This window comes from Talpa europaea (assembly GCF_964194135.1).
Source record: "Talpa europaea genome assembly, chromosome: 11".
NCBI classification, from domain to species: domain Eukaryota; kingdom Metazoa; phylum Chordata; class Mammalia; order Eulipotyphla; family Talpidae; genus Talpa; species Talpa europaea.
In genome coordinates, this window is record NC_140078.1 from 8964813 (window position 1) to 8984564 (window position 19752).

Consider the following 19752-nt stretch of genomic DNA (forward strand, 5'->3'; position numbering starts at 1 on the left):
GTTTCTTCACAGCAACTCTATATACTGAGAATGTTTTACAAAGAGTCAATTAACCAGATTTAAAAATGAATGACTTCTTATCTTGGAAAGGCATCCCCATTCATCAGCTCCCTGGTAGACAGAGACTAAGCAGTGACCATCTATTCCCAGTTCCCCTTTGTGTCTTGCCACAGGGATGGGCATGTAGCCCCTGCTGGGTCAGTTGCAATCCTCGACCATAGGAACTGGGTTTCTGGACCAGAGATCTTCTTGGGGATTCTTCAAAAGGGAGGTGGGCGATGTGGTATATAACTCTGGTTATAAAACTGAGAGATTTGAGGCCGCCAGACACAGAAAGCAATGGTTCCAGCCTGGTGAAACCACTGGCAGGACACAGATGAACAGAGAGAACCAGGTATGAGATTTATGTCTCTGCTTCCAGGTCCCTGAGGCCAACTGCATCTCCCCTGCAGGGAGTCAGCTCCCATGAGCCAACACATGCCTTTTAAAATCCCAACCAACCTAGGGACTCTCTGGTGGCGCAAGGGTTAAGACGCAACCTATGAAGCAATCCGCAGCCACTGCAGCACAAGTTCGATTCCTGGCCAGCCAGGGAGCAACCCACATGGCACAGCAGACCTCTCCTGACTCGCCCATTGCTCCCCTCAGCAGTGTACTTTGGTCAATCTGCCTGTTCTGTTCCCCACTCAGTCTCTGGTGAATCCTCACCCCACCACACCTCTGGCCTTTACCCCAGCTCTTGTATGCATAAATAAATAAATCTTTTTATTTTTATTTTTTTAAATAATAAATTTTATTTTTATATTCCCCATACAATTGCAGCCCCCCCCCATTCTGACCCCAATCCCTCCCCTCCCGCCCCCGCCCCCCTAAAAGTGTCTCTGGTTCATAGTTTTTTGTTGATTTTGATTTTCACTTTCTTATAGTTATTCATTTTCCTGGTCCCTTATTTAAGTTTTCTAGATTCCAATAAATAAATCTTTAAAATCCCAAGCTAGTTTGAATTGGGTTTTGGTAACTTGTAGAGGAGTCTTGGAGTTGTTGGCATGACTGCAGAGAGGATAAAGGACCAGAGAGGCAAGATAATCAGACCAAAATCACACAGCAATTAGACCAGGGAGACTAGGACTCACACCCTTTCCAGAATAAAACAATCAAGATTTCTGTAAGATTCTGTGCATTCTCTATGTGGGTGTGTCCACGGACGCATGGCTACCTTGGATTATGCTGTTGTCCTGGTATAATTATTAATGGTGTCCCTTTTCATAAAATAAAAGTCCAGATTCAAGTAACAAATTATATGGTTTCTTTTACCATGGCAATATTAAATAAAAGGAATACCGATTTCTTAACTTTAATCCAGTCATTTGCAGTTTATTCTGGGAGGGCAAGCAAGCCAGAAACTTTAGAGTTTTATCAATTACGTTTTCACACATGAGTCCTTAAGAAGCAGGAAATGGTCAGATGTGGCCACCACACTCATGATGTGAGTGCAAATACATTCCTTGTGGCACCATCTGGTAGGCCAGGGGAAGCTAGTAAATATTTTAGGCTTTTCAAGCTGCAAAGTCTCTATTCAACTATTCGCCTAAGCAAGAAAGCAGCTGTGTACAATATGAACACGAATGTGTGTGGTGGTGTTTCTTTTGACCTTTGTAGGAGAAAAGAAACCGGTAACACCTTAGATGCCCATCATCGTGTGATTAGTTAAATAAATGATGGCACATGGGACAAGAGCACTATAAAGTCATTCAAAAGCAAGGTTGCAAAGAAAGTTCAATGAAATGAGAAAAGTCCCATAATATTAAAAATTGCATAAAATCTAAATCTGTAGATCCCACATAAATTTCTTAAAAGGAACTTAAAAAGGAAATGGTAGAATCAAAGATAAGACAAAGCAACTTTATTAAATGGCAGGAAGACAACTTACTGATACTAATTTCTCTGTTATGTATTTATGGTATTTTCCAATGATTCCATAATGGACAAGCGATACTTTAAAATTATTAAGGAATAATAAAACCCAGCCCTCTCCTCAGCAAGCCATCAGAAGGGAGTTTAGAGACCCAATTGTCCAGAGTCATGGCTGTAATTGTAGGTCACGACCCATCTGTGGGCTGCAAAATCAATGTGTGCCTGACCAGCAACATTTTAAATGAAGGAGGAGAGGATTTTGCTTGGTTGCTGGTTTTTTTTTAAAGTGAAATAGAGGAGGAACAATCAGAGCACAAACCAATAGTAAGAGGGGGGACCCTCTGTTGCTGGCGCTGCAGCCTGACACTGGGTCCTGGGCTGTGACACAGGTTGTCTTTCTTAGTGTGTCTGTGACCAAAAAAGGCTGAAAGGCAACGGCGCCTCGTCCAGCCCACTCATTTCACAGACGGGAAAGCTGAGTCCCAAAGAGAGGGTGTGTTGACCCTGATATCATTCCAGGCTGGGAACACACACAGATGATCCCGCCCACCCCTTTTTAGGACCTGTCCCAATCTTCGAGGCCAAGGCAGCTCCCACCTACATAGCAGGTAGGTGGTCTCAAGGCAGGAGAGAAGCTAAAGCCTCCCCAGCAGCAAATCCTAAGACCTGGGGCCTCAGAAGGCTCAAAACCCATCCCTCCTCCAAGGCAGAGGCCTCCTGGTGTGTTTTCTGCCACATCCTTATTTTGCTCCCTGGGGTCTGTAACTAGACAGGGTCGGAGAAGCCTAGAGAATTTAAAGGTCAGGCAGCGGATTGGGCCCCAAATGCAGCAGCAGTTGGGATGACCCCAGGCTGTGATTTGGGGGATTGCACAATCCTTCTAGGCAACCAGTTCTTGGAGACTGCAATTTAGGACTGGAATAGCAGAGTAGTCAGGTCTGGGGAGACTTGGAGGGCTTGCTGCAGAAGTTGGAAGGGGGCCCTGATTGCCACAAAGAGAGACACTCTCTCCACTCCCTTCCAACCCCCAGAGATGGGAGCCCTGTCAAAGAGTATCAAGGACAGCAAAAAATGCAAAGTCAAAGTTCCAGGGCAGCCCCCAGTGCTCCGGGGTAGTGACCCATACTCCAGGACAGGAAACAGCAGAGGCTGAGAGCATCATAGAAGGTGGTAACTGCGCTTTTGAAAGTGATCTAGTTGTCCATTCAAAGAGGAATGCATAAGACCCACGGCCTAGCCGAAGACTTGTAACAGTCAACTCTAACCGGGCGCCCTAGGCGCCTGCATCAGCTGGCATTCAACTCCACAGGGGCCGTGAGCTCAGCAATGCGTCCAGACCCCTTTCACAGACAAGAAAATCAAGTCTCAGAGACAGTACCTGCCTGGAGTCACACAGCCAGTAAGCAGTGGTGCGAGGATCAAACCCAGACGTCTGGCTTTCTCTAAGGAGCATGAGGAAGCCCGCAAACAGGACAGGTGGGTTCATGTGAATTACCTTTGAAATATCTAAACATGTCATTTCATAAAAAAAATCAAAGGCAATTTATAAAACAAGATGTATAGCAAGGTATTATCTATGTTAAAAAAAAGCAGAAAATTTCCAGTTATGGGTCGGAGACACATACACAAACACACACATGCAGAAGTTCCAGAAAGATACACACTCGTATAAATTCTGTGCTTGAAAACGAATCTATGAAGAATTAAAAAGCAATTAAAAAAAAAAAGGCAAGGAATAAGGGTCTGGAGCATGCTGCTGCCGCCTGGGGCGAATGGAAAGGATTGAAAATGAAGTGACAGGGAGAGAGAGAGAATACAGTGCTAAGAATCAGAGAAATCGCTGCAAGTTCCTTGGGGTCGGGGCAAGAAATCCAGGTCTCTAGCAGAGCTGGCTCCAGCGCCCCTTTACTGCCTGAACTTTTAGGAGCAGAAAAATTTGATTTGCTGGGAGGGTGCAAATTACATAACCCACAGCTTGACCACAGCTTCTCCAAGTGAAGATGGATTTGCAGTGTCCATCTGTCTGTCTATTTGTGTATCTCTGTTCTAATAATGGGTCCCTGCCCGAGGCTGTGTTTCTCCCTGGCCCTCGCTGCTCATTTCTTAATTATCCTTTTGGATCCCCGAGCAGAAGGTCTGATTGTGGGGGCTGGGAGCAGGCTGCTGGAGAAAGGGGACTTTCATCTCTCAGGCGCTGCCCGCAGGGTCCTGTGCCTTGCAGGGGCCCTTTCTTTATATGCGGTGTAGTTTTTTTGTTTTTGTTTTTAGTTCCCTGTTATTTTTCTCACTCTCTAACCCCCACCCTCATATTAGAAATTTAGTCTGCCACATTTTCAGCAAACGCAGATACAGACCTGGGTGTGAACTCTGTTCTTATTTCTTGGAAACTTTAGAAAATATGAATGAAAAAAGGACACGAGAGGAGCTGCTCCAGTGGGCCTCTTGGGTTGTTTCTTGGGGAGTGAAAGGATAAGTTGAGGTGAGTCTAGAATTTTCTAAACTGCGTTGCAGGGTCCTGGTGGGTGAATATTGGCTCCAGTCCCTGAAGGGCTGGAGGGAAGGGAGCAGGGACTATGAGTCATCAAAGATCTTCCTCAACCCTCCTACAGGCCCCTCACCCCACAGAGCAAGCAGACTTTCTAAGGTGCAAATAGATTATTCTCCCTATTTTAAAGCCTCCATGGTGTGGTAACATACATTTAAAGAGGTGTTAAGTACACCCCCAAAGCACATACATGTTGTAAACCATTGTTACCACAATAAAAATAATACAAAAAAATTGCATTAAAAAAGCCAAAACAAAAAACCTCATGGCTTCCTGATGCTCACAAGAAAAAATCCAAATGCCTCTACACCTCACACTTCCTGCCGCACCCTCCACCCCTCTCCCCTGTTCTCACCAACCACCCGGACTCCTGTCTTGGGCCCCAAGGGGGCTTTTCTTAATTGACATGTCCCAACTCTACTGTCACCTCCTCAGAGACCCTGCTCCTCCCACCCCAAAATTAGACTTTCCTTTCCCCATTTGCCCCCCATATGTCCCCCTACATGTCCCCCCCAAGCACTCATCACAAACATCATTGTCTTTGTCATTGTCTTTGCTCCCTGTCAAGGCCTGAATTGTGTCCTCCTAACACCCCATGTGACTGTATTTGGAGATGGACCTTTGGGAGGTAATCAAGGTTCAATGAGCTCATAAGGGTGTAGCCCTAATCCAATAGATCTCTGCATGCACGCGCACACACACACAAACACACACACACACACACACACACACACACGAAAGGTCAGGTGAGGACACAGAGCAGGTGACAGTCTCCAAGCCAGGAGGAGACTCTGACCAGAAACTAAATCTGCTGGCACCTCATCTGGGACGTCCAACTTCCAGCACTGTGAGAAAACAAATTTCTGTTGTTTAAGCCCCCAGCCTACGGAATTTGTTATGGCAGCTCAAATGGTCACTGTTTGTATCCTCTCCCAGATAGAAATTCCATCAAGGCAGGGCTTGACTGTCCCTTTGGGCTGTGTGGCTCACTCGTGGCATGCTGCCTGGAACAGAGCTGGCACTCATAAGTGTTTGTTGAGTGAATGATGGATGGTCTTCTTCACACATGGCCATCCCTCCCTGTACCTGCTTCTGTGCAAACCAGTACTTCTCACGGGAGTGTGGTACCCCCTTGGGGACTTGGGACATTTGTGGGGGCCCTTTTATTGGGGAATATTTAGTAGCATTTAGTGGGCAGGTGATGGGAGTGCTAGACATTTTGCAATTCATGAACAGTCCAGCAAAATAGGTTCCACCTGACTTTCAAAATATCTAACCAGCCATTCAAAATATCTAACCAGCCAGGCGAAGACCTGGCTTTAATGAGCTGATCGTATAGCACTTGGGCCAGCAAACTAGTCTGGGGATCAAGTCCAATCTGTTTCTGAGAGTAATAATGGTTTAGTGGAAAGCAGCCTGCCCGTTCATCTGCATTGTCTGTGGCTTCTCTCAAGCTGCAATGGCAGAGCTATGAGTAACCGGAACAAAGGTGCATGGCTCCTGGAGCCTAAAATACTTACCATTTGGCCTTTTACAGAAAAAATTTGCCAGCCCTTGTCCATCAGTCCGTTTTATTTAAACATGCAAAGGGTTTTTCCCCCAGGATTTTAACAAAAGTTAAACTTCGCAAGAATACTACCATAACAGTATTTATTACTTATTATGTATTTTACTATTCATTATTCTTAATGGCACAGAGCGAAGTATTCAATTCTGTGCTAAAATAAGAGAAAGAAGGGGTGGGTGAAACTCATCAGAAGTGTTACTGAAACTTAGTGAGTAAGCAAGTAGCTTGTGAGATGTAGGCAGAACTCTGCAGAGAGTCAATAACCTGGTGTGATGCATTCAAGAAAACATGAGTGCAATCTGTGATTAAAGGCTGGATGCACATGCAAGAGGAGGGGCTGGAAGGAGTAGGTCAGCCTTCAGTATTAGAAAGAACCTGCTCACTCACCCTTACACTGCCAGTTATGTTACTTCCAAATTGGCCACCATTAGGGCACCATCTTGGCCCACAGAAATAGGTCCTTTGGGCTAGAAATAAGGTTAAAAGTCACCAGTGTGGTCAGCCAGCATCTCCCACAACACAGAGGGTGGACTCCAGACCCCTCGTGCCGGCTGAGCCTCTCGCCCAACTTCAATATCTTCTCAGTGGCCACATGCTTTCACTGGGGAGACCATTGGGGCTAAGAGCGAGGACGGCGTGCACACAGAACCCAGGGTGCAGGCAGTGAGGCCCTGCCACCTCGGTGCCCCCTCTCCCAAAAGTGTCACCTGTGCCCATTCATTGCTTCCCCGTAGTGTGTGTTGGTTTGAAATATACTCAACAGACCATGCTATTGACTCAGCAGTCTCATCCCTGGGGGATGACAGGCTCCAGGGGGGCTGTCTTCATTGGGGTGACTTCCACCAAGAGGAGTATGCCTGTCCTTTGTTTTGTCCAGATCTCACCAAGAGCCGTTTGCCACTATGCAGTCACGTGACTGGGGCCTCATGGCAGGTGATGTCTGTGCTGCTGGGACACAGAGTCTCGGCCTGGGTGTGTCTGACTATTTTATTATGTCAATTTGTGTGGACATGCCCAGGCAGTTCCATGTTCAAAAACAGAGTTTACAAGTGACTTTGTTTTATAGTAAAGACATTCTGTTTGACTTTAAAAAACAAGTTAAATGAGATACCACTTAAATTTCAAGGTAGAAAAGGAAGTTTCTAGGATATTGGCTATAGGAAGGGGGCATTAAGATTAAGAGTCAGCAGTGTAAATAGCTCGGGGTCCAGACTGCTCCCCACTCGCAGGCCCCACCTGCCTGCCAAGGAAAACTCGGCTTGAAATGAAGCTCCTTCCCCAGGGCCTGGGGAGATCCTGACAGTCTGGAAGCTGGTCAGCAGCACATCCAGCTCAGGGTGAGGCCTCACTGGCCCCTCTCCACCTGCACCCCTACTCCAACCCCTTGGCAATTCCTGTCAATTTCACATCAAAACCTGTCCAGAGTCCTCACTGCCCCCAAGCAGAGTCTCTGTGGTCTTTCCCCGGACCGCGCGGAGCCTGCGCCCGGGGCCTCCTGCTGCCATCCTCACCCAGTCTGCTCTCCCAGGTGACCAGAGCAAACCTGCTTCCCCTCGCATGGGGCACATTACTCCTTCCTCAGAGCTCTCCACTGCTCCTCACCTGAGTCATCAGGGCCAAAGTCAACATTCTTTCCGCATTTGTGGGGTGTGCCTGAGCGGCCCCCACATCCCTCAACCTCCCCCTCACCCACCATCTCAGTCCTGCCTCCTAGCACTTTCTAGATGCAATTTTATGATTTGTGTCATTGTTTGATCATTGTCAAACGACTGGACGGCGACTCAGCGGTCAGGGGCACACCGTCTTGCCTGCCCCTATTCTTCGTGCCCAGCACAGAGCCCCTTTAACATGGCTGGAACAACAGCTCTAAGAAGGCGCCAGGCTCGTTCCTGCAAGTGCTCAACTCTGCATGGGCTTCTTATGCCCTTGTTTTGGTGGCTTTGCCTTGAAAATCCCTCTCCCGATGGGCAGGAAGAGAAAGTGGAACAGCTCCAAAAGAGAAACAAAAACATGTTCCCAGCGCTCAGCTTTTCCACCTCTGCTTTTGCATGTCTCAGAAAATGACTGTCTTAGTCAGCTGGATCTGTCATAACAAAACCCCATGCACTGGGTAGTTTCAACAACAGACATGATTTCTCACAGTTCTGGAGGCTGGAAGTCTAAGCTCGAGATGCGGTAGATTTGGTTTCTGATGAGAGTTCACTTCCTGGGTTGGAGATGGTCATCTTCTCGCTGTGTCCTCACGTGGCCTTTCCTCTGTGCGCTCTGAGGAATCACAGCTCACTCTCTTGAGTGTGCTCTCTCTCTCTCGCTTGCTCTCTCAGTTTACTTCTAAAGACACCAGTCTCATCACAGGGGTTCTGCCCTCATGACCTCATCTGACTCCACTTACTTCCCTAAGGCCTCCTCTCCAAATAGCAACACTTTGGGTGTTAGGGGTAACTTGTAGATATTATGGACTAAAATTGTGTCCCCCTAAAATTTTTTCCAGTACATGTGGCTCCATATTTTCTTAATAGAATCCCACAATTTTAGGGGGACACAAACATTTAATCCATAACATCTACTAATTACTCATCTTCACCCCTGCCCTAATCAGATCAAAAGTTGATTTTTAGTCATCCTTAAAAGTGAACTACCCAACATGGTAGCCATTAGCATATTTCCATTGTTGTCACTAATCAAAGTTCAAGAACATTAAAAATTTAGTCATTCAGGGCACTAGCCACATTTCAATGCTCAACAGCCACAGGTGGCCGGTGGCCACCATTCTGGACAAATACAGAATATTTTTGTCATCACAGAAAGGTCTCTAGGAAAGTACTATCAGAACAAATGGTCATTGATGAAACTTCACCCTATCTCCAAACATATTCGCAGTCTCTGACTGTTCATGTGTCTCTCCAGTGGTTTCGGACATAAGGGCAACTGAATTAAACTGGTTGCACAGCCTCTGTCCTTCCTAAACCCAGCAGCGTCGGCTCCAGTGGGAGGCAGCGAGCCAGCCAACATCCATGAAGGTGACCGCCAGGATGGAGGTGCTGCCTGGTGCGAGAGTGCTCACCCGCCTGGGAAAACCTCACCCACTTCATTGTGAGCAGAACTGCTGACTCACACCAGGAACGCTGACCTCAGTCCAGGAACCCCAGGGAATCCAAGCCTGGCTCCTGTCTTGACCGACGCAGTCAAACCAGGCAGAATGAGCCTGCTCAAAATGGGCTGGGCCCGGACAGCCTGAACGTGGCTGCTGCCAGGAAGAAACAGGGCACCAGCTCCACTGTACCCCAGGTCCAAGGATGCCCACCATTCAGGGCTCAGTGTGCCTCGCTAATGAAATAAGCCCAAGGTGCAGGACTCAAAGGGTGATCTTCCCTGCTCCCCAAGTCACCACCTGGCTTGCAATCTTTTCCTTTCATAAGTGGTCTTGGAATCTGGGGTTCAGTTAAGAAAATATGGAACCACATGTGCTGGAAAAAATGCAAATGGACCCAGGCATCCTTACTTCTTCCACTTCCTGATGAGACTGAATAAGAGGGGCTGAGTAGTATAAAAAATAAATTCCTAAGATGGCAATCCTTGAGAGAAGGGAGCTGTATGATTACATAGTTCCGGGAGAGGACCACCCAAAAAGTTTAGACAGAGCATCCTTAGAGCTCATGACAGAGTCAGGAATAGTTTCTGTTCCTACCACTCAGAGTGGAAAACCTCAGAATTCAAGGGGTACTAGGCAGAATCCTCAGAGAGGGTTGCTTTGGTACTGGGAAAACTTTGTTAGGTGGAGAGAGACCAAATACAGCTTGACTTACTTAAGTTGAAAGCAAGGCTTGAATGATGTTTAAACCAGGTAAATGTATAACTAGTCTCATGTAACATGACCGCACTGCAGAACAAAAATCAAGAATATTCATAGGAATATAAAAATATTTGGCACCCAATAATGTCTGGGATCCAATCAGAACTTAGCAGCATGCAAAGAAGCAGGAAACTGTGACATATAATGAGAAAAATCAGTAACAACCTAGAAGAGGCAGATGATAGAATTAGTAGGCAAGGACAGGAAATAGTTACTGTAACTATATTCCATCTGTCCAAGGAGCTGGAGGAAAGATGGGATATGTTAAGTAGAGACATGGAAGACATTAAAAAGTGACCAAAATAAAACTTGTAGAGATGAAAGCTATGTAAGAGATGAAAAATGCCAAGGGTGTAATTAACAACAGATCAGATTAAAAGAAAAGATGAGTGAACTTGAAGACATGGGGTGGGAGGACAGGAGAAGAAATATTTGATGAAATAATGTTCAGAAACTTCCAAATTCCCAAAAATCATAAGCTCACATGTTTGAGGTTCAATGATCCTGAAGTACCGGAATCATAAAGAAAACTATACCGAAGCACATAAAAATTAAATTGCCTAAAGCCAGTAATAGGGAGAAAATCCTAAAAGCAAAGGAATCAGTGCAACATCAGAGTTATACTGATGTCATTTCCTTATTTACGAATCATGTATGAGTTAAATATTGACTGAGAAATACGCAGTATAATAGGTTGTGCTCATGTTTGCCAATATTTGCAAAAGAAATTATGGATGGGTTCAAAATCTAGCACAAGTGATTAACTGTGGAGGGCTTGGGAACTGAGTGGATGGGGGAATAAGAGTAGAAGAGATTTCTGTAGATGTTTAAACTAGTTAAATGCATAATCTGCTTAAACGACTGCTTAAATGAGGGGAAATAGGGAGTAATGGAGAATAGACCTGGGTTTCTTTTTTGGGCTGATGAAAATGGGGGATTGGATAGTGGTCATGGCTACATAACTTTATGACTAGAGCAAAGCCACTAAAATGCACACTTTAAAAGGATGAATTTGATGGTATGTGAATCATATTTCAGCAAAAATTAAATCAACTAAAATACAGAACTAAAGGAAAGCACACAGGTTCATTCTTAAAAAAAAAAAAAGAAAAGAAGAATCAAACAATGTTAACATAGGAAGATCATCACATCCAGAGCTTTCTAGTGCACACAGGCATTGTGTGGGGAGAAAGTTCCTGTTCAAATCACCTGGGAAAACTATCAAATTCCATCCTTGGAGAGTCACAAGGTGCACGGGACTGGAAAAGTTTCGGAACTACTGCAGGGAAGATGCCCACTTAACTTTGTGTCTCACACTGTTTACCAAATATAATTGATATATTTGACCATCATGCCCTCCTCTTTACTGTTTCAATGAACATTTGTGAACACAAGAACTAGGAAACAATTGACCAAAGTCACATGGCTCTCTCGGGCCAGGGACAGTGGCACCAGAATGATTTTGATCTCAAAGTAGTTAATGATTTAGGTTTCAGAAACCCCTCTGCCAACTTGTGTATTTATTTACTTATTTATCCCCCATCACCACCTTCGAGGTCCCTTTCACTCCCCTCCCTTAGCCTCATGGCAGTGTCAATGTCCACTAGGGTTTTGATAAATGTCAATAATTCACTCTATTGGACTCTCTGCTATGTAAATATCCATGTCATAAAAGGGCTAAGAGGAAAAACAAAAAGAGCACCCAGTCTTTATGGGCCTTTATGAACTCTGTCTGATGTGCCATGAATTATTCATAGCTGCCTGCAAAAGTCCCATGGGGTCATCTCCCTATGACACCACTTTCACAGGTGAGGAAACCGAGGCACAGAGAAGTCAAGCGTCTCAACCACAGATGTGAGGCACAGCCAGGATGGAGCATAGCCCAGGTCCACAGTGCTGGACCCCTGCATGGCACCAGCAAGTTCTTACAACACACACTCAGATGTTTTTTTCTTCTCTTTCTTAATCTTTGTGGTCATTTATGTGAATAGCAGTGTTTAAGCAGGACATGCCAAAAAGAAACAAACAACAAAAACTCAAACCCAAAAGAAATGCATTTCAGCTATAAAAACCCCCTGTGTGAACTTAAAAAAAGATAATACAAAACCAAGCAAAGGCTGTGAACTTTTCTCTTCTACGTTTGTTGTACGTTTGGAGGGACAATGTTATCCAAACAGATACAGATCTCAGACCAGGGCCTGGGGTGGCAATGACTCTGCTGAAGTTTCTGGAAGTTCAGATTAGGTAGAAAACCTAGGCAGGTCAGTTGATTGTATTCTTGCTTGCCCTGTGACCTTATACAAGCCACTCTGCTGCTGTGCCTCAGTTTACACACCTTTAAAAAATGGGGTAGGCATCTCCTTGCTTCCCCCAAATTCTGCTTGTAATTCTTAGAAAAGATAGAGACTCTTCTCAGCTTCTAAACTAATTTTACTCCAAGAAGACTGAGGCTTTCTGGCCTAAAACAGTCTCAATCTCCCTCTTCATTTCCTCATTCGTTTTTAAAACTAAGCTCAACCCATGTCTTCTATTCTGCAATCCTACAGAGAGTTTATTTCTCTGCTGGAACAACTCGAAAAAAAAAGTTAATAGGAAGCACATGGGCATGGTGTGTGAGTGTTCTGTGTGTTTGTGTTTGAAAAAAATACTTAAGGAGGAATATGTCAGGCTTGCAAAATGTCTGGGCTGCCTCAAGAGCAGTTCATAGCCATTAGCATTAGGCTGAAGGCAGTTAATTGGGACAAAGTCCAGCTGTTGTTGTGGTCCTTCTGGCATCTGGGCCAGGAGGACGATAAGAAAATAACCATGGTCGGGTGCGGGGACAGAGCAGATGTTTTTCCATTTGTGAAGGGCTGATGGGGATTGAGTGGGTGGGGGGTAGGGGTAAGGTTGAGATCAGGGTTCACCCATGCAGAATCGTCTTCTAGATGGATCCACAGGAGTGTGGAGAGTAGGGTGGTGTGTGGTTGTGTGCCTAGGCTCCCAAGGGTAACTGCACCCTTCAAATCCCATGGCCACAGTCACATGACCGAGGGCAAATTACTTTAGCACTTTGTGCCTCAGTTTCTCCATTGTAAGGTGGGGGTAATGACAGACTCTGCCTCATGGGGCTGTTGGGAGGATTAAGGGGAAGTATGTATGCAGAGTTCAGGGCAGTGCCTGGCAGCATGAAGAAGCCCAGGAAACAGCACTGAAAGGTCAGTGAGAGCTGGGATTCTGGAAACCCAGCTCTGAACACTTATTGGTTCTGTGATCTTGAGCAAGTCACTTTTCCCTCTGAGCCTCATTTTTTGTGAAGCAGGTTTGATGGTGCCCACCTTAGGTGGTTGCTGCAAGGACCAGAGAGGAAATATCACCGTTTCACATGTCCTGCTCCATGCTCCTATTTCACGTCCATCTCTCCCCTCTTTACTCATGACACCCAGATTCCCAAGTCTCCAATGGAGTCCCTCCCCACTAAGGAGGTTCTCCTGCCTGCAGCCTTTGCTCTGCTGGGCCTGCTCTGTCTCCAGCTGCTCATGTGGTTGCTACACCCCCTCTGTTCCAGCCTCACTGGACTCTGTTCTGCACTTCAAACACATAAAGACCTTTTCCTCCAAACAATTAACAAGATGAAATGGCAGCCTACAGTGTTGGAGGAAAGCTTTGCAAAGCATATATTAGAAAAGGGATTAATATCTAAAATATATTTAAAAAACACACAAGAACAATAAGCTCAAACAATCCTATCAAAAAGTGGGCAGAACTGCACAGACATTTTTCTAAGGAGAACATCAAAATGGGCTAGAAGCACATGAAAAGATGTTCATCATCTCTGATCTTCAGAGAAATGCCAATCAAACCACAGGTGAGAGACCAGCTCACACCAGTTAGGATGGCTATCATCAAGAAGACAAGACAAAAGGTACTGGTGAAAAGGAAGCCCTTAGACACTGTTGGACACTAAACACAAATTAGTCCAAGATCTATGGAAAATATGGAGGTTCCTCAAAAACACTAAAAATAGACCATAAAATTCAGCAATTCCTCTTCAAGGAATATAATCAAAACAGGCTTTCAATGAGATATATACACTCCCATGTCTATTGCAACACTATTCCCAGTAGCCAAGATATGGAACAAACCACATGCCCATGAGCGGTTGAATAGAAACATACCATGGAATATTATTCAGCCATGAAAAAGGAGGAGATCCTGCCATTTATGACAATATGGATAGACCTTGAGCATGTTATGCTAAATGAGGCAAGCCAGACAGAGAATGATGACACTACGTTACATCATTTATATGTGGGGGGGGAAATCAAAGAATAAAATGGTGGTTACCAGGGGATGGGTTGGAGGGATAGGCTTGAAGGTGTAACAGATAATAAATAAGCCAGGGATTTCATGGGCAATAAACTGAATATAGACTATAACACTGTTCTATAATGATGTGAAAAATACTGCTTCAATGACAATCACTTTGAAATACCCCTTACATTTGTGAAATGTAACATGTTAAATTAAAAAAAAAAAAAGATATTTCTCCCCATACAATTTTTGCATTGACTAGTCCCTGTGCCTGGAAAGCTCAGCCCCCAGGCCTGCACATGCCTGGTTCTGCCTCAGAGACCTTTTGGGTCCTTTGTTCAATGTCACCTCTTCAAAGAGTCTTCCCTGATGATTCAATCTAAAGGTACATAAGTCACCTCTCCTGACCTTTCAACTGCTCATCATTCTCTATTCAAATACCATGTTTATTGCTTCATTGTACTCAACCTCTTCCAAAATTAGTCTGTTTATTTGCTGCCTTATTTATTGTCAATCTCCCTCTTGTCACAAGGGTAGGTATAGGTTACCTATTCTGTCTACTATTGAAACTCCATTACTTGAGATAGATTCTGGCACATAGTAGGTGTTCAATAAATCTGTTGAATAAATGAACAAACAACTGTACACCCAATGCAGGCAGTGCCTTGGAGACACGCAGGGAGGGGCTGAAGCATACACTGACCGTGCATCTGGTAGGTGTATGGGCTCTGTCCAGTGGGTGGGGTGCTGAAGCTGGAGCCATAGCTGAGGAATCCACTCTGGCCTGGGGAATGGTTCAAACTGTCTTCTGTCTTGATACCTTAGAAGGAGGAAAAAGAAGCATCAGTGACATGTGATTAGGATGCTTCCTTGTCATCTGTAGAAGAGCGGCTAAGTCAAGACTGCATGCAATTTTATCAGCTTTCAAACCTGGAGCTGTAAACTGGCTTGTGAGCCAAAGGTAGCCTACAGACATAGTTTAATAGAGGTGAATATTTTAAAGGAAAATCTGAATTTGCTGCTTTTATTTAAAAATCAGCAGATTTTACCAAAAATTCTGATTTATGATTTCCCATGAGCAACAGGATGGTGTGGTCTGTGTCCCCCCGTGACAACAGACAATCCCATAGGCTCCCTAGTTTGCGTGTTTCCCAGGTCACCACAGTTTGTGCTTACTTGGTGACATTGAGGAGGTTGGTTTTAAGGAATTATTTTTTCATTGTAGCTTCACATTTTTTTTTTTTTTACATCTTAGGACACTATCAAAAGTGGATAAGGGAAGGCAGGCCTGCCAGGTTTCATAATTTGCACATGCCGTCAGCTTCTTGCTTCCTGCCTAGCTCTGAGGGTACTGAGCCTGCAAATCACCTGCTCCACAGAGTAGCACCGTGCATGGTTTAACTGTCCATCAGGATTTTGGGTGATGGTGTTAAGTGAACCATCTTTGCTCTGTAAGATGTTCTGGAGGTAGTTTTTTAATTGTTACTTCCCTCTTCACCTACTCACTCCCATAAATGAAGAGAATGCTTACTGGTGTAAAAAGATGGAATAAAACCTCTTGTGGGCTTCCATAAGAGGCTCAGGAATGACCTGCAGGTTTCACACAGCCTTCAGCTAATATGGTGGTACCACCAAGTAAGCAAGTGAATTGCAGAGGTGTCAACAACAGAGACACACTAATTGTTCATTCCACAAGTGTTAACTCGGCACTACAGTGGGCCAGGAGTGAAAGATTTTTGACACTGGAGACACAGCATGAATGAATAGTCAAAATATCTCTGTTTGGAGCTTATAGCCTGGTGGGAGGAGACTGAGAGTAGAAAAATAAGGGAAACACATAGTAGAATTGAACGACACATAAAGCACTCTGGTAAAATAAATTTGGATAGAATACAACTAGCTCCCAAACCCTGGCATGCTCAGCTGGCCAGACACACTCACTGATCCCCGCCACCGCATTTACTGCACACTAACTAACCCCCCACACGGGATTGAGTTTTTTGGATTCCATTTATAATAGTCTTAAGGTATTATGGAAAAGAATAAAGCATGGAAGGGTTGGAGAGTTGGCTAAAGGAAAAGGAACAAATGGAATTTTAAGTAAATGATCTGGATAAGTCCTGTGGAAGGGTGACATCTGAACAAAGATGTAAAGGAAGTGGAGCAGCAAGACATTTGGATAGATATCTGGAGGTAGAGTGCCCAGGCAAAGGGAACAGAACAGGCAGAAGGAGGTGTGTGCAAAGGCCCTGAGGCAGGGTCACGCTTGGCCTGCTGGCAGAGCAAGCAGCAGAGTCCCATGTGGCTGGAGTGGAGGATTGGGCAGGAAGTGAGCTTAGAGAGGCCATGGAGGCCAAGGCAGGGTAGTCAGAACATACTGAGAGGTCTTTGGCTATGATCTCCCTGAGTGAGCAGAGCCCTGGAGTACTCTGAGCAGAGGAACAATACATGCTGGTTTGAGTTTGCAACATCAACAGTCCCTGATGCAAACTCTTCATTAGCTCAGAGTTCTCAGTTCCTGGCTCTGTGATATTACTTAAGCAGTCCCTCCACTCTGAGCCTCAATTTTCTCATGAAAAAAATTAGAGGTTTGAATTAGGTCAGAGTTTTCCCAGCTACAATCACTTGTGTATATTTTGCTTGATTTTTCCATATCCCAGGACCATCAAAAAATTATTCATTTCATATACTTTTAAAATCAACTCAAATTAAAAACTCTGCTTGCTTTAATTAATAATAACCAACAAAGTACAGGCTCACTAAGTTACATATATTTTTCATGATACATATTGAAATAGATTAGCTATAATATTCTTTTAAAGTTCATTTGCATACCATGTGTTCCCAGTAGCACCCAGATCAGAGTGCAGTGAGTTACAAAGGGCTTTAAAGACCCTCCTCCAGCTCTCCCATGCTGTAGTTTAACTGAGCTCTTTGCTCTGACAATCTTGCTTGCTTCAACAGAAGACTTTTAGGCTCTGGTTTCTTAATGCATGAAACCCTGAACCAAGGAAGGTGAGTCCCTGCTTCCCGCCTCCAGGAACTTATCTGGAGGAAAAATCTTAGCCTTGCTTTGCAGGGGCAGTGTGGAGGCTGCTCCACACTTCTTTCTTGAGCGGTACAGGAAGATGGCAAGGATTTTCTAGATAGACATGGGAGGTCTACTACCTGCTTCCTATATTTCAAATTTCATAGATGCCAACATGGAAAACATGGCCACAATATTTCACAGCTCTCTCATCAAGAGGAGTCTATTTTCATCCTGAGAATCTCAGCAGCAGTCTTGTGACTTGTGATGACCAATGGAAGCGTCTGAAGTGCTATGTGTGAGTTCTGGGGACCAGGCATCAAAAAGACTTTGTAGTTTCCAGGAAATCTGAGACCACCATGCTGTGAGGAAGTCTGGGGGTAAAGGTCAAACAAGAAAGAGGCCCAGCCCTGCCAGCTGAGCCAGCTGAGCCTAGCTCTGAGCTGACCTGCCTGAGAGTCCAGATGAGACCAGTAGCAGGCTCTTCCAGCCAACCCACAGAACCATGAGAAATGATTCACAACTGCTGTTTTGGGTGTAATGAATACATGAATTGCCATATAGTCAAATAATGGAATATTATATGGTGGTGAAAATAAATGAACTACATAGCTACCTGCATGAAGAGGGATAAATTTCACAGACCTAATTTGGGGGTGGATAAAGCAAGTGTCAAAAGAATGTATATTAAAAAATAATGTCTGGAAAGCTGCAAAGCAATGCAACCTAATACTCTACATCAGGAGTTGGCAAACTATAGCCCATGGGCTGCAGGTGACCTGATGATTTTTTTCATAAATACATTTTTATTGAAGCAAAGACACATCCACTCATTTATGTAATGTCTATAGCTGGTTTTGCATGACACCAGTAAAGTTGAATAGTTGCGATGGAGATTATGTGGCCTATAAAGCTGAAAACATTTACTAGCAAGTTCTTTATATTGACTAGCAAGTTGCTGACCCCTATTCTACAAAATGAACTGCAGAAGAATGATAAATGTCAAATTCAGGGCTGGGGATGCCTGAGAAGGAAAGTGGGTAATCTGTTCTTCACTTAAGTTGTGTGGCCAGCTCGTGGTTTTTGTAGAGTTACTTTTCATGCTTTTACCTATGTCTGAAACGTTGCATAGTAAATTGAGAAAAAAAAAATGCTCAGTACTTGTAACCTGCTTACCTCTAGTTTGCTTAATTTTTTGTTAGTTCCCTGAAGCTATTTAAACAAAGGTAATGCTCTCTGCCAAGAAGCAATGAAAAAAGTTTCCTAACAAGACTCAACAAGGTTTGTTCAGACAATGAGCAAACACTGCTTGCTTGGGTCCAGGTATATGCGAAAGGAACCGGCTCTTCATGCCATCTGTCATTATTCAGTGACATGGATGTCCTTGGTGGGTGGGAAAGCCTTGCCTCCACCACTGTGATTGGCCATTGCCTTGGGCAGGCCCTGGGAGCTGAGCCCTACATATAGATCAGCACTGACGAATTATGGTCCCTGGGCCAAATCTGGTTCACCTCTGGTTTGTGTAAATAAAGTTTTATTGGCACAAAGACATGTAAATAAAGTTTTATTGGCACATAGACATTCCCATTAGTTTACATACTGCCTGGTGCTTTCAGGACCCATAGTCAGAGTCCAGTAGTTGTGATGGGCACTGCATGGTCCACAAAGCTGAAAATATTTACCGTCAGGCCCTTTACAAAGTGAGTTGACCTCTGGTGTGGACAATCTTGTTTAATCCACACAACAATTGGGGGTGGGGAGATAGACTTAGCTGAATGAGAGCACTGAGGTGCTCCCAGGTGTTGGGACAGCCAGGGGCAGAGGGTCAGAGGTGGGTGTGACCCTGGCGGGGCAACTCCAGGACAGGTGCTCTCATCCCTATGCCAGGGAATGGACTCTCAGAAAGTAACTGAGACGGTAAAACGACTGCACCAAATCAATTTTCACGATGCCATGTTTGACCTGGGGACAGGCCTAGTTTTTTCCTTTATGCTGGGAAATAATATGGCTTCATTTTTCTTGGCTGTCAGCCAGGCAGGGTCACACTTGTGTGGTTGTATCACACATCTTTTAGCACCGGAGGGACAGAGAGTTAGAAATGAGGCCCACACCTGTTGGTTGAGGTCTGTCATAGGTAATCCCCTGGGATTTAGGGAATGGCGCTCTCGATTAAGGACTTGGACACCAGTCAGGATGCAGGTGTCATTCCCCTCTGTCTCCCTCCATTTATCTCTCAAAGGAGACTAATGATGGGGCCCTCTGGTAGGGTTGGCGGGGCGGGGTGGGGGGTGGGTTGTTGTTGTTAAGGAGCACCAGGTCATGGAGTTTTGAGAACTGTGGGTGGCAGAACTCAGCGAGGGTGATAATTTTCCAAGGCCCGAGCAACACCTCTAGACTTGCCATTCCCACCTCTAACGTAGCTCTTGAATCTGTCCACGTGTCTGGCCACGGCCTCTGGCCTCCTCCTTCCCCCAGGCTTTCTCTGACTTCCAGTTGCCCTTCCTGTGTCTCCTCTTGCAGCCAACCTCCAATCCAACCTCCTCAACAGCAGC

The 19752-nt window shown here is 44.9% G+C and overlaps 1 protein-coding gene across 3 annotated transcripts in view; it reads right to left on the minus strand.

Annotated features, from left to right (window-relative positions):
- Positions 1-19752, minus strand: part of EYA2 (EYA transcriptional coactivator and phosphatase 2) — a gene marked incomplete at its 3' end in the record, with an annotated part of 128396 nt that overhangs the window by 95501 nt on the left and 13143 nt on the right. For 2 of the 3 annotated variants that reach the window (XM_084247048.1, XM_084247046.1), the window contains exon 4: positions 14870-14992. In XM_084247048.1, coding sequence (XP_084103174.1) covers positions 14870-14992 — 123 coding nt within the window. The remainder of the gene's footprint in view (positions 1-14869; positions 14993-19752) is intronic. The other variant, XM_084247047.1, reaches the window with a different exon arrangement.